Consider the following 14,595-nt stretch of genomic DNA (forward strand, 5'->3'; position numbering starts at 1 on the left):
CGGCCCCTTGGAGGACTCGCCCACGTACGTCGCGAAGGCCAGCGCAAGCCATGGATTCCCGCGGGCCAGGAGCGCCCTGGGCGGGCAGCAGCCGCGTTTCCATTGTGGTCACAGCGGTTCCCAGCTTGTGGCGGGACAGCAGCAGCAAGGGGTGGCCGCGGTGTGACTGGCCAAGAGAAGTAGCTGGTGCAGCCTTGGGGACGCGCAGGGTCCACCACCCACGGGACGGCGGGGACGACCCCAGGGCACCTCGTCCCAGCATTTGCGGACGAGGAAGCAGAGGCGAGGGCGACACGCACCAACCACACGTCGTGTCGGTGACACAGGGCGGCCCCAGGGGGCTTCTCCCCACCGGGAGCCCCTCCTCCCTGAGTCCGAGCCACCGGCAGGCCACGGACACAAGTGGGAGCCCCCAGGGGCAGCAGCTGGCCTCCCCGAGGAGTGACCAGGGAGGTCGGCATGCCACTGGCCTTGCAGACGAGGGCCACCACCACCCAGCAAGGGAGGGCTGAGAGGGACGAAGGCCACCTGCGATGCCCAGGCAGACCCCCGAGAGCTCTGGGCCCGGGGCTGATGCCTTGGTGCCCAGGTGTGGGGGGCCGCTTGGGTGCTTCTGAGCTGATGCAACAGGGGCTTGTCACCTCCAAACACAATTGCCAGGAAAAGAGAGCTCGAAGCAGAAAGCCCCCTGGGCTACACCAGTGGCAGGGGGTGCACGCAATCCCGGCCCGCCTGGGCATCGGGTGCCTGCGAGGATAGAGCCCGGATGACCGGCTGGTCAGGAGTCGGCCCACGGGTCTCCCGTGGCCAGCCCTGTGCCCCTTCCCCCGCTTGATGGTGGGGCTGCAGCCTCCCATCTCCCTTCCATCCTCCAGACCTGCCCCAGGAGACCGCGCCACCGTCTTGGATGAGTCCCTCTAGGAGACGCTTTTGGTGTGACCTTCCCGTGGTGACATTGGCCCTGGGCACCAGCTCTGAGACCCTGACCCCAGAGGGACAGAGGCACGGGACGCGGACAGACAGCTGCGAACAAAGGTCATGCAGGAGCAGTAACTTCTCCTTCGAGCTCTTCTGTGAGATGGCTCACGGCACGGACGCACGAGGGTGACGATGACGGCGGCTCACGGTCTGCTTGAGGGCATGTCCTATGGGCGGGGCACCTGCCACCTTCTTCAGGCCTCTAATGGCCCAGCCGGGCAGACAGCAGGAACCGAGGCCAGCGCTGGGCCCAACGCTCACCGGCCCATCCGCGGTGAGCGGACCGGAACTTGGGTCTGTGCCCTGGCAAAGACAGCATCTTTCCTCTGTGTTCTATGCCCAGTCCGTGCCCTCCCGGCCTCGGCTTCCAGGCTCAGCCTCAGGCTTGCCGCAGGAAACCACCCACAGCCCGCGGGGCCGGAAGTCCATGCCAGGCCTCCCGAGAGCAGCTGGCGGTCGCTCTCCTGTGAGTTGCAGCCTGGGACGTGAGGACCATCCCCTGGAGTTCCACCTTATTCCTAAACCGGGCTTCGCAGCCCCGGGAGCCAGGCACACGTGGCTCTGTCTCCCGTACTCCCTGAGGGTATAGCCCCAACTCCCCGTCCCTTGCTCAGGACGAACTCAGAAAACGGGACCATGCCGTCGGCCACTCCGAGTCTGGACTCGCCACCTGGACCATGCTCGCGTCTGCTCTGGAGGGAAACGGGCCCTCCACTTCCGGCCTGGCAGCCAGGGGGCCCTTTGCCCCGACTTGGCTCTGCCTTCACGCCAGCCCCGCAGTGCCAGGGGACACGCTGGCACAGCCCAGGAGCAGCGCGCTCGCTGATGGACGTCAGTCCGGGGCAATCAGCAGACAGCGAAGGGTCTGCCTCCCACCTGATTTGCCCCCATGTCTGTTGGTGTGTTCCTGTTTTTTTAATGAGCGAGGCTTAGATCTTGGGGGGCGGGCTCGGAGGCGTGGGACCCCTTCGCTGTGAGGCCTGCCATGCCACGCTCGAAGCTCCTCGCTTAAAAGAACCACTCACGTGGGTAGAAGCTGTCCCCCTGCACGGTCTGGAGCGGCTCTCTGTCGGTCCCGCTGCTGAGGGACAGAGACCGGCTGTCCAGCTCTGGAGAGTTTGTCCTGGTGTCTGCATCCTCCTTGAGAATCAGCCAGCTGGCCTTCTGCCGGGGAGAAAAAGCAACGTGAATTTCAAGGTCGTCGGCGATGGCACCGTCCCCTTTTGCAGACGAGGAAACTGAGGCTGGCTCAGGGAGGTCAAGGCCCAGATGGCTCTTTCTAGTCACACCCTCCTTCCTTAAAGACAAGCAGAGGAGGCCCTAGCTCTCCAGGCGGGCGGGCAAACTCGGCCCGCGCGGGCCACGCCTGCCCGCAGCCTGCTTTCGCAGGAGTGTTACGGGAATACCGTGCCGGGTCACTGCACGGAGACGGTGTGGGCCCCCAAACCTAAGGCGTTCATTTACTCCGTGGCCCTTCCCGGAAAACGCCTGCCAAGCCCGTTCCAGAACATACTGCGGGCCATCTTCCTCCCGCCTCGGATGCGGCCTCCGTTACGGAGCCGTAACCAAGTGGCCTGGGCGTACGCTGGGAGCCGGCACTAGCTGTGCTGGTCCCACATCTAAGAAGGGGGCTGGCGGAACCACCTCTTGAATTTGGTCCTTGTTCCATGTGGCCCCACGGGACCTCTAAGGAGCAGGACCCAAGAGGAGGAGCCTGAGGTTCCGAGTTGGAGACGTGCCCATGAAACCAGCGTTCTTTGTGAACGAGCTTGCTCCCAGCCAGACCCGCCCCCCATTACCTTCCTGTCATCCGAGTAGAAACCTCCTTCCTCCCCATCCAATCGCCTTGAGGCTGAAAGGGAGAAACGGATCTGTCAAGGCGACACGCCATTTATTCTGGGTTTCCGTGACACGGTCATGCTCGAAAATGGAAAATAAGCCAAGGAAAGCTCCCCAGTATGAGCGCTTGCTCAAGGCTGAGGGACCAGAGAAGCTGGTGGAGGTTCCCGTGGGGACAGCGCCTGGAGAGTGGCCGGCTGTGTGCCCATGGACGATGTCCTTAAAATCAAGAGCAGGTGGGTAGAGTGAAGCCTAATCAAAATTCCAGCCCCCCTCTCCACGGATGGGGCCATGCTTTTAGTGCAGCCACGTGACATTCTGAAGAGCACACTCTGCCTCCACGGTCAACTCCAAGGGCAGGGAAGATGTCACCATCCAGCTCCGCCTGTGTCGGATGCCAGCTGGGTGCTTCCTGGAATTACTGCCCACCCCACACAGCCCACTTCACGGATCAGAGGCCTGAGGCTCAGAGCGATGTGCCTTTCTCAAGGTCACGGACTAGTGGGTGGCAGAGGCTGTTGCACACCTCACTGCTGTCCACCCACAAATCACAACATGGTGAGCGAGTTATGCCACCGGAAACAGTCCACGGGGAGTGGTAAAGGGTACGGCGTACACCCAGGATGACCACAGTGGGACAGAACAAGCAAGTTTCCTTCCCACGGGTGCCCTGTGGAGCCGAGTCACGCGGGATCTGTGCTCTCCACTGGCCTTTTTCTGTTTGAGGTGAGGCGGTGGTCACCCAGCTGAACTGACATGACCCTCCAAATGGGTCACACGAGGGCTCGCTGACAGTTCCCAGCATCCAGTTCAGTCCGCAGAGACCCACCCTGTGCCCTGCCCCGAAACACTGACCCTGTGCACGGAGCACTCGGAGGGGCCCCCAGGGCCTCCCCGCCTGCCATGGAGGCCGAAGCCGTGGTCAGGACGCACGGGGTGGGGTCCTCGCCTGCAGCCCGCCGAGGGCTGGGACTGTCTAGCCTGTTGGAGCACCTTGATTTGTGCACCAGCAAGGACAAGATCGACATCAGGGCTGAGGGCCGGGACGCTGGGGAAGGGGCTATGGGACCTTGACGAGATAAAGCCACAGCTGAACACTGCCCTGGAGACACCAACATCCGTTACTCCCGACAGCTACCTGTGTCTCCTTCCGGGAGAGACAGTGACTTTCAACGTGAAAATAAAAACCCCTGCCCTCTCGGCTCGCAGAGGCGGACTAAGGACAAGCCTGGGAGGAGCACTGTGCTGGACAGAGGCACAGGGGCAGGGCGCTCCGGGACGCGTGCCCACCAGCGTGGGTTCTCCTGCTGCCCGGACAATGGCTGCCTGTCATCGGGCAGCAGAGCCCCGGACTGGCATACATCAGCCGTGACTCTTGGCAGCCACCTGCAAGCCCCAAGGACCGTCAGGCTGATGTCTGTGTGGAGCTCTGCCAGCACCAGCATTGTCCAGCCCAGAGCAGGCTTGCAGGTCAGAGTGAGCGACCCGTATCCCTGAGCGGGCCTTGGAGGCCCCCAGGTAGACCACTGCGCTCGGGTAGTTTGCATAGACAACCAACAGGCTCCACCCAGAGGGCCTTAGGGGTGTGAAAGCCTGGGCCCTGCGGTTCGGGCCACGGGCCACGGGACCACAGGCCCCGGGATACGGGCCATGGGATACAGGCCATGGGCCATGGGGGGCACAGGCCACGGGATACAGGCCATGGGACACAGGCCACGGGCCATGGGGGGCACAGGCCACGCTGGGTTTGAGGACGTGACACAGCCACGGACGGCAGGTTGGGCCAGACACTCTACATGTGGGGCTCAAAAACGGCCCGCCTTCCTACGGGGGGCTGGTCTGCCAAGATTTAGCGTTTCCTCTGCAAACACCGCTGGCCCATCGGGCGTGCACGACTTAACTGACTCAGGCCGAGGCCTTTTCATGACCACGAAACACACGGAGGATCCTCTGGAGAAATGCGAGCAGAGGCAGGGAACCCCGAGGACCCGGCCCTCTGCATGACGATTTGCAGCCCGCTTCCTGCCAGCTCTGAGCCCCAGTTTCCCGATCTGTAGAGCGGGCAAAAGATGCCCATCCGTCCCAGTCGTGAGGACCACACGCGATAATGTGTGGACAGTGTCACGTGATGGGGAGCTCGGGTTTCAAATGAGGAGTGAGCAGGAGGCCGACTTGAGGCTGATCTGTGGGACGCTGTCTCAGGGCGTCGGGAAGACGGGGCCTCTCAGAGAGCCAGAGACACCGGGACGGGGGTGACCTTCCCGCCACACAGGCGTTCCTTCTGAGCCTGGCATGCGCCTGCTGTGGGGATCCCTGGGGAAAGGCAGACGTCCACTCCGGTGTCCCTTGGGAGCCTGTGGGGGTGACATCCTGGTAACAGTGGGGGGTCTCTAGCCTTCTTTCTGCATACAATGTCTACCTTCCCTTTCCTTCCAGTCCAAGAGAGGACCCCAAAACCAAAAGGAGACTCGACCGCACGACCCAGGAATCCTAGGGGTACACGTGAGATGTGATTAATTCCGGCTTTAAACGAAAGGCCACAGAAACAGCACATGCCGGGTGCTGCACGGGCCACCTTGACTGTCCGGTCTGGCGGGCGGCTCTGACAACGGGGAGGGCAAGGGGACAGGGCCTGCGGGAAACGCAAGTCCTATCCTGGCATCTGCAGCGTCTACTTCCTGGGACATTGGGAAGGCATTTTTCTTTCTTAGATTTATTTTAAACAGTCTAGAAGTGGGCCCGGCCTCACTCCCCTGAGGGCCTTTACCACCGGGAAGTCTGCTCTGTGCCAAGAGTCAACGCGACCTGACCTCCTTAAGGCCCGAGAGCCGGCGAGGTGGCCTTGACCCGCACTCCAGGAGGAGATGAGCTCTGAGAGGAAGTGTCCCGCGGGTGACGGAGCGGGAGGGGGCGGCCGTGCTTGGAGCGCGTCTGCCTCGTACAGCGACTGGGAGCGACTCACGACGTGCAGGAAGACACCAGACGTGTCCCCAGTGGCAGGTGAACTTTTGGGCCCTGAGTGGCTCACGCGTGGGTCGGGGGGCCCCGGCAGCCCACCTCGGCCTGTCCTACAGTGGCCCTGATCCGGATCCGCCCCCGGCCACACGGCAGGGGAGGGGTCCTCCTCTCCCCCCCTCCCCCTTTCCTTCAATTTTCACCCGTTGCCTTTGGCTTTTTCTCTTATTCTTTTACTCAAAAAGCCACGAAATCGTAACCAAGTAGAGTGGGAACAGGTGTAGCACCAGAAAGTACTAGCTGGGCCCTAAATGCTGCACGATGAGAGCGGGAGGGTCGGGGGTCCGGCGGGCCTGGGTGGGGCCCTCGGCTCGGCCACTGACCGGTCACTTCGCCGCCCTGGCCTCAGTTCCCTCACCTACAATATTACCGATCTCAGTGTGTCAAGATGAAACGAGCTGTCACGTATCACGTGTCCAGCACGTGGCAGAGACACGTCCCATGGCAGCTACGTGACTATTAACCATGCTCGTCCTCAACGCCAGTGTCCCCACCCTGTCTGGCCACCCTCACGGCTGGAGGCTTGTTTCTCAAGGACGAAAATGGGACTAGGTCATCGGGAAAGAGCGATGTTAGTTAAAGAAAAAAACTTGGGATGAGTTGGAGATAGAAAGTTGAAAAGCAAACACATTAATTAAAAAGCATAATTTTTTAGCTTGCTGGACATATTAACATAAACGAAGTAAATGGTCCAGTGAGTCAACATCATCACCTAGGGTCTGTTTCAGGAAAAGCTGAAAAGTAAAACGGTGGCTTCTCAGCTCGAGTGCGCCTCTCCCCCCAAGATGAGTGGACGGTGCTGGGATCGCGGGACGGGGGCCACATGTGGGCTTCAAACACGCACGCGCATGCGCGCTCACACGCCATGCTCCACACACCATGCCCGCTCACTACCACATTACGCACGCCTTCATTATCATTACGCATCGCCACGCGCAAGGTTTGCACAACATCCATTACCACACATACGCATGCTCACGCAAGGTTCGGGTATTAATATTACATTCACATCGCAGTATGCTCAATAATACACCATCTATCACACGGGCCGCATGCTTGCACACATGCATGTTCATACACATGCACGCCACACACACAATGCATGCTCACACACATGCAATACTTATATACACGGGCTCACACATGCACTCATTACGTTACGTATGCACATTTTCACACGCATGTGCACACACCATGATCACATGCACACATGTACACTCACACGCCATGCTCCACACACCATGCCCGCTCACATGCATGCTCACACACATGCATGCTCATGCAAGGCTCGTACACATGCACTCACACGTGTATGCTCACGCGCATGCATGCTCGCACACACGCATGCTCATACACATGCATGCTCACACACACACTCATACACAGGCTCACACACATGCACTCACACATGCATGCACACACATGCATGTGCACACACCATGATCACATACACACATGTACACTCACACGCCATGCTCCACACATCACGCTTCAGCCACATGCATACTCATTACGTGCATCGCCACGCAGCAGTTCGCATTAATATGCACGCCGCGACACATGTATGCCCTCAGCACATTACGTGCCACCACACAATGGCTGCTTTTTAAATAATAATACACATGCTCACAATACGCAAGCATGCACTGCATTAAATGTATGCTCACATACATGCACGTTCATTTACACATTATGCATGCACACACATGCGTTGTGCAGAATACAATTACGATCACATACACACAGGCACACACTCTCACATGCCATGCTCCATTACACCACAATTTGTTATATACGATGCACATGCTGCTCACACATGCATGCCGGCCAACACACACTGGTCACACACACACACAATACTATCATCGTCATCAATACACACACACCTTTTGATTGACAGTAGGGATATTCCCCTTCTAGCCGGATGGGGGAAGTGTTGTAAAATCAAAGTATCTCAAATGTACTGGCATCAGATGCACCCAACACGCCGCTGCTTTCTGAGTTGTCTGAGGCAGGGTGACAAGCGCACACGCCATACGCTGAGCCCTCAATTTGTGGCCTATTTATGTTCAAGTGGGCACTCCGTGAAATTTGGTTCCTAAAAGAATCGTTACGCCAAAGTTCTGGAGTGTTCCGGGGTTTGGTTGCTGCTCAGGGTTCGGTCAAGTAGGGCTTTGCTTGCCCTTGGACCGGAGCGGCATTTCTATCCAGATTAAACACCACAAACACCGTCACGGCAACAGCAAACCTGAACCTCTCCACCGCACATTCAGTGGAAGGACTTCTCTGCCTTGGACCTGGCTCGGTCACACGCCAGTGGGGAACCGCGTAATCCGGCTTCCTGCCTCTGCCGGGCTGGGACGAGCCCCTCCTGCCCTGTGCGAAAGACCTGCCCGAGGCTAACACAAGGCCAAGCTGTCAGTCCCTGCAGAGCCAGGACAGCGCGCGCAGCCTCCCCGCAGGCTTGAACACGGGCGGAAAGACGGCACGTGACGTGACTGCTCCTTCCTTTAGTCGAGACTCAGTTTCCCCACTTGCAACACAAGGGAGCCAACCTGGACAATGTCCAAGGGCCACGGGGTCTAAATGGTGCAATCCTCTCGGACCCGTCCAAAAGTCTCCGCCTGCTGGGAGCCCAGGGGTTCTCGTTCATTTTTTCCTTCTTGGGAAGAGGCAGAAACAGGCAAAGCACAGGGCCTAGCGCAACGGAGGAGAAACGTTTCCCCAACACTGTCGTCTCACTAGACCGGACCGTCGACGAGCCACAGAGAGCACGCTCTCGGGGGTTGCGCCCCGCGGTGCCCAGCCAGCGCCAGCGTGGGGCGCGGCTGCTTTTCCGGTGCATCTGAACAGGAACTTCGCGTGTGGGTGGTCCTCTCCCCATCTCCCTAGCGACCTGATAACAACTCCCGTCCCATGCACGGCACTTAACCATTTTGAACGTGCGTGCACGTCCGTCTGCCCGCCCGGTCCTCATGAGCGGCCTGGGAAGAGGGACCGTCCTGTTCTGCAGAGGAGGAGACAGAGGCTCAGGATGCCGACGCGGCAGCCGCAGATCACCCAGAAATTCCGTGAGGAAACAGGAGACACCGTGAGCCTTCTGCCTCCTGCCCCACGGCTCAGCCGCCTGCTCCCTGTGCACCTGTCCCCAGCAGTCTCAGGTGGAGCAGAGGTGGGTGGCCACCTCGGAGAGGGAAATCGGGGGGCCGAGAGACAGCACCCACCGGCTGATACAAGAAGTCCCTTTACCTGAAGGCGAGGGGGTTCATTCTCTCGCCAGAAATTCTCATAACACAGGACTTAGATACACACGAGCAAATGACTGACCCTGGTTTGTTCTGTTTCCCAAAGACCAGGCTGGCTCAGGCTGTGGCCTGAGGAGCCGCTGTCCCTTTGACGATGGTCAGTCAGCCACTGAGGCCAGCTCTCGGTATGAATGCCCATCCCAGGCCTGGCCGGTTTCTATCACACACGCATTATTTCTCAGACCTCCCTTCACCGTCATTTTTGAAGAGGCCCCCGGGGGACTGTGAGTGAATATGATTGAATATTCAGGCTGCCGTGGCCCCCAGGTGGCCCCGTCACATATCAGCACTACAAAAAGCAGCATTCAGAGCAGTGGGACAGGCATGCAGGGGCCGCGCAGCAGAGGAGACCGACTGTACCATGCTGTTTGTAGATGGGGGGTTTCCTATAGATGTTGTCTTTAATGCCGGTGTCTGGGGAAGAAGAAAGGAAAAGGAGAGAAAGCAGGGTGAGCAAGCGAATTGTGACGCTTTCCATTCTGATATTTGATGAGCACCCATCAGCCACCCAGACTGAGAATCTCCAGAAAGAATCTGGGCCCCCACAGGTGATGCCCAGGCCCCACACCGCAGACCAAGCCTCACCCAGCCCCAATGCCACCACCTCCAGTTGGAAGGGGGTGGATGCAGTGAGTGGCCGCGACACCATGGGGCCCCTGCCGATCCAGACAGCCCCCTCTCTCCAGCCCGTTCCCGGGAGGGCGACGTCTTTCTGGCATTTACGTGGCTTTGGGAGAAAGAAATGCACAGGATCATGGGGATCCGCAAACCCATTTGTTGATATTTAAGGGATCTCAGAATGTGGGGGCCATGGAGAGGCTTGAGAACCACCCAACACCCGCTGAAGCAAGGCAGGACAAGACAGGTCCACGCGGAGCCCGCGGGTGTGTCCGGAGGCCTACCTGGGATGTGGAAATGGCGAGGAGCCTGCTGGTAGGTGGAGGGAGGGGGCTTGCTGTCGGACAGCATCGAGAGGCTGGGCGTGCTCCGGCCACTTTCGCTGCCTCCAGACGGAAGAGCAAGGGCAGCAGGTAGAGGGCAGGAGGGAAGCAAAGCAGAGTATTTCAAGCGTGGAAGCTTATTCCCAGCGAGCCCCATCTTCCCTGCCCGGGGAGCTGCCCGAACCCTCTGCCCAGGGCAGGGAGTGCGGTCCCCATGGGCGTTCCTGCCCTGGGCCCAGCGTCTTATTAACCCAACCTTGGCCAAGGAAGAGCGGCGTGGCAGCCTGCTGCTCTGCGTGGCGGGCGTTTAAATCCGGCAAATCCCAAATTCACCAGCCCTCAGGCCTCCCTCCCCGCGTGTTCTCGTTAAAAAAGATGCTTCTTTATTGGAGAATCCACGAGTTAGCATTCAAATAGGAGGAAGGTGCCAGAATTCATCAAAATCTGTCCTTAAAAGCCAGTGTGTGAAATTCTACCAGCTACAGGAGAATAGGACAAAGTCAGCATCACTCGATACCCCTAAACAAAGCTGGTTTGGAAAGGGCCGTCTGACCCCAGCTCTGGCCTCTCGCCCACCCGCACGGGCGTCCCGGTACGCAAACGAGTCCATCACGTCACAGACGCAGCCGTGGTTCCTGGCGAGCCCCCATCCACACTTAAGGAATGGCACGAGAGACAGGACGCGACGGGCAAGGACACTTTGGATGACGGGCGCACGGTCCATTTTCGCAAGGCACGACTTGTGCCCTCTCCCCTGAGCCTGGAACCCTCCTGCCCCACAGATGACAGCTCGGCACGTGGGAAGGGCCGCTCTTGACTCAGAAACACCCTCTTCGAGCTGCGGCTGTCCAAAGCCACAGGACTCAAGGTGACACGGGATGGGGCAGCGCTTCAACAGCAGACCCGGAGTGACCGGCTGGGGACCACGTGGCAGGCCGATGAGGAAGGCGTGGGCTCAGAGAGAGCTTGTGCCCGGACGGGGCACACAGGGGCCTGGGGGGCACGCAGCAGCAGGTTGAGCCCCGCTTGAGCAGGCCACAACCAGCAGCCCACACGGGGCCGAGGCCACAAAGGCGTGAACCCCCTCACGGCGTGAACCCTGCTTTCCCTGAGCTGCCATCCTCCAGGGCAGATAGGAGCTTCATGCCTGTCCTGAGGCTGGCACCTCCCTCAGGAGCAGGGGCCTCCAGGCCGGGCTGAGCCCCCAGGGAGATTACACCCCTGCACGAGAAGGAAACCTCAGACCTGGTCTGCAGCTGTGGCCGTCACTCACCTGTCCCCAAGGGCTTTAACCTGTGCACCCGCACAGACCCCAGTGCAGCCGAGGACAACTCACTTGGGGGTTATCGCCGAGCTGGGAACACTCTCAGCACGGCCTGTCAAGTCCGGGGGCCTCAAAGGGTTGTTTCTGTCTAGAATTCACGGCTGCTCATCCACCCAGCTCCTGCCCAGGCGGCTGCATACTCTAAACATGTCACAGGAGTCCTGTGTCCCTAGTCCCCAAGCCTGCAGCGCGGTACCCTACATCACCAGCAGGATCGTGTGTGTGTGTGTGCGCACATTCATCGGAGGAGGACCTACAGCTCCCATCGGGTGCTCAGAGGGCCGTGACCCAGGGGCAGCTGGGGACACGGACTCGGTGGCCGCACTGGTCCATCACACCATGTCACGCCTGTCATCCAGTGGCCTCTGACCAGTCCCCAAACTCACGAGATCTTGGTCTCACCCCATCTTCTTGGCCTTCCTTCCTCCCTCCCACATCCCCGCCTGGAACCCCCTTTCCAATCCTCCCAACTTGTCCAGTCCCGTCCTGGGTCAAGGCTCCAGGGCAAAGCCTTCCTGGAGGACACAGCCCACCACTGACCACTCCCTTCTCTAGCCTCATCCTGCTGTTCCGTGTCCCTTCATCGTAATAAAATGCACCCCTGACAGCGACTCCGCACGGGGCCTTGTGGAGCGCTAGGCCTGTGTCAGCGCCGGAATGCCCAAGACGGCCCTTTGGGGCGCACACCACTATGGCTGCCCTCTGCAGCAGGAACAGAGCCGGGAGGGCTGGGGGGCCAGTCACTGCTCTGGGGGCCAGCCGTTCTCCGTGGGCCTTAGCGGTAAAAATTCCAAACTGCTGACGTCACCAGGGATGTCAGAAAACCAAAGAATGGCTGTGTGGTGACCTTGAAGTTCCAGGATGGGCTCGCGGCTTCTCCAGAGCTGGCTCAGGCCCCAGGGCAGATTCCGGTCTCTGCTGGGGAGGGTCGTCCGTGAGCGAGAAGGCAGGGTCGTCCACGAGCGGGTGGGAGGTCCTGGCCTCCGAAAAGCCACCTTCTTCTTTAAATCTAGGTAACTGACTGGTTTTGGAGCAGCTTCAGGCAGCACGGAGCATTCCCACGTACTCCGCAGCCAGGGTCCCCCACGGCCAGCATCTCGCGTCACTATGGGGCATCGCTGCATGCCTGTTACCCGAACACCACGCTTTATTCAGATTTCACCCGTTTTTACCTAATGTCCTCTTCCTGCCCCAGGATCCCATCCGGGACATCCCACGACACTCAGTCATCACGTCTCCTCAGGCCCCTCTGGGCTGTGACAGCTTCTCAGACTCCTCGCTTTCCATGCCCTTGACGGTTTTGAGGAGTCCCAGGCAAGCGCGCCCTCCATTAGGATTTCTCTGATCACGTCTCGTGAGTAGCCGGGTTACGGCTCTTGGGAGGAAGACCACAGAGGTGACCTGCTCTTCCCACCCACCAGGTCAAGGGCACATGCTGTCTGCACGACCTGTCACGTTGGCCGGTGACCTTGACCTGCGACGTTGACCTGGACCCCCTGGCCGAGGTCGTCGTGTTGGCCAGGGTTCTCCGCCCTGCAGGCCCTCTCTTCCCCCTCCACACCGACCCCTTGGGGAGGCGGTCGCAGTGCACGGCCGCGCCTGAGGATAGAGGGCCCCCTCCCCGCCTTGGGGGCGAGTGTCTGTGTAAATTGTTGGGCATCCTTCCGCACAGAGATTTGTCCCCTTCGCCCACGTATTTATTTATTCCATCGTTCACATAAATCAGCGTGGGCTCGTGGATGTTTGCTTTCTGCTTTGGTTTATAATCCAGTACTACATTATCCACTTTGTTGTTCACTTTTTCCAGCTTCGGTCCCTGAGAGATCTCAGTTGGCTGTTGAATCTTCTCAAGGTGACCGGAAGCAAGGCCAGCGCCAAGCCATGTGCAAGGGCCTGATAGGACAATGACAAGACACGTGCCGGTTTTCACGTCGTGCAATCACTGCCACGTGCTGCCTGAGCCATCGGCCACGGCCACCAGGGAGGTTCCTGGCCCAGGGACGAAGAGGCATCCACGAGGCCCAGTCAGGGGGTGGGGAAGCAGGCCTTGACCTGAGGCCCTGCGCCTGACCCTTCCACACCACTGGTCACTTTCCACCTCTGCCCAGTGAAGTGGTTTCAGCAGCATCTTCTCCCCGTGGCCCTCCACACCTGCCTGTCCCTGCTGCCTGCTCCTTAACAGGGGAGGCAGGCTTAAACCTCATACTGCCCAGGAGACATACTAGGGACTGAAATTCATACTAAAGTGCAAATGACTGCCACCAGCACGCATGATGCACGCAAGTCTTGATAGGAGGGTGGCCCAGGGCACTGAGACACAGTGGGAAGGTGTGTCTGGGAGAGGCGATCGGGGCAGAGAAAAGCAGCTGGCCTGGTCAGGGCGAGCGCTGGCTGGGGTGACAGCAAGTGTCTCCTTGGAGGCTTCCACTCACAGCATCATTCAGAGGAAAATCTCCGCCTAGAGGGGCTGAAGATGCTAAAGGTGCCGATGTCGTGAGTGAGACCAGGAAAGGGGTGGACGTCAGGCCCCGTGACCGACGAGGAGGAGGCTGGCGCCCTTGGCATAGCCAGCTGCCAGCATGCTCGCCGGCGGGGGTGCACCGGAGCCTGGGCTGACGGGCGCCATCGAGGGGGAGTGGACGGGCTCCCTCTGTGTGGCCTCAGAGGTGGACCTGGGACTGTGGGTGGACGCAGCTCTGGGCTCTGCCCCGCAGAGCTGTGGGCTCTCAGGCCAGTGACATCTGTGAGCCCCGGTCTTCTCTGGCGTGAGTTCTAGAAAGAGGCCGGGCACGGCCAAGGTCACAACAGCCCTGGAAGTCAGGCAGGGGCCGAGGCGTGGGGGCCGAGGCGTGGGGGCCGAGGCGTGGGGGCCGGGCCCTCCCACATCCCACAGCAGAGAGGAGGGCGGGGCTTCGTCTGATTTCCCAACAAGGGGAACTAGGGCCAAAGCAGCCGGGAGGACCCGGGCAGAGACCAGCATCAAAGGCAGCGAGACCCAGCACGGAGCCAGGGCCCATGCTCACCCAACGGGTCACACGGGCACCCAGTGGGTCACACGGGCACCGGGCCCCCGCCCTAGGGGACGCCTGGCATGGGCCACAACGCACAGGTTCTGAAGCACATTTTGGCAGGCAGGGTTGGAGCTGTCACTGTCCCCCCTGCAAGACGGCGGGGGGGCCGCCCTGCCCTCACC

General features: G+C 60.0%; 1 protein-coding gene across 2 annotated transcripts in view; it reads right to left on the reverse strand.

The window, feature by feature from the left end:
- The window catches only part of ABLIM2 (actin binding LIM protein family member 2), a 48,421-nt gene that overhangs the window by 19,774 nt on the left and 14,052 nt on the right, over positions 1–14,595 (reverse strand). The window contains exons 8-11 of one of the 2 annotated variants that reach the window (XM_039838038.1): positions 10,040–10,141; positions 9,498–9,551; positions 2,778–2,830; positions 2,004–2,142 (exon numbers count right to left, since the gene is read on the reverse strand). In XM_039838038.1, the coding sequence (XP_039693972.1) occupies positions 2,004–2,142; positions 2,778–2,830; positions 9,498–9,551; positions 10,040–10,141 (348 nt within the window). Of the gene's footprint in view, positions 1–2,003; positions 2,146–2,777; positions 2,831–9,497; positions 9,552–10,039; positions 10,142–14,595 lie in introns of both variants that reach the window. The other variant, XM_039838039.1, reaches the window with a different exon arrangement.

Source organism: Pteropus medius, unplaced genomic scaffold (genome assembly GCF_902729225.1).
Source record: "Pteropus medius unplaced genomic scaffold, Ma_sr-lr_union100, whole genome shotgun sequence".
Classification (NCBI taxonomy): Eukaryota; Metazoa; Chordata; class Mammalia; order Chiroptera; family Pteropodidae; genus Pteropus; species Pteropus medius.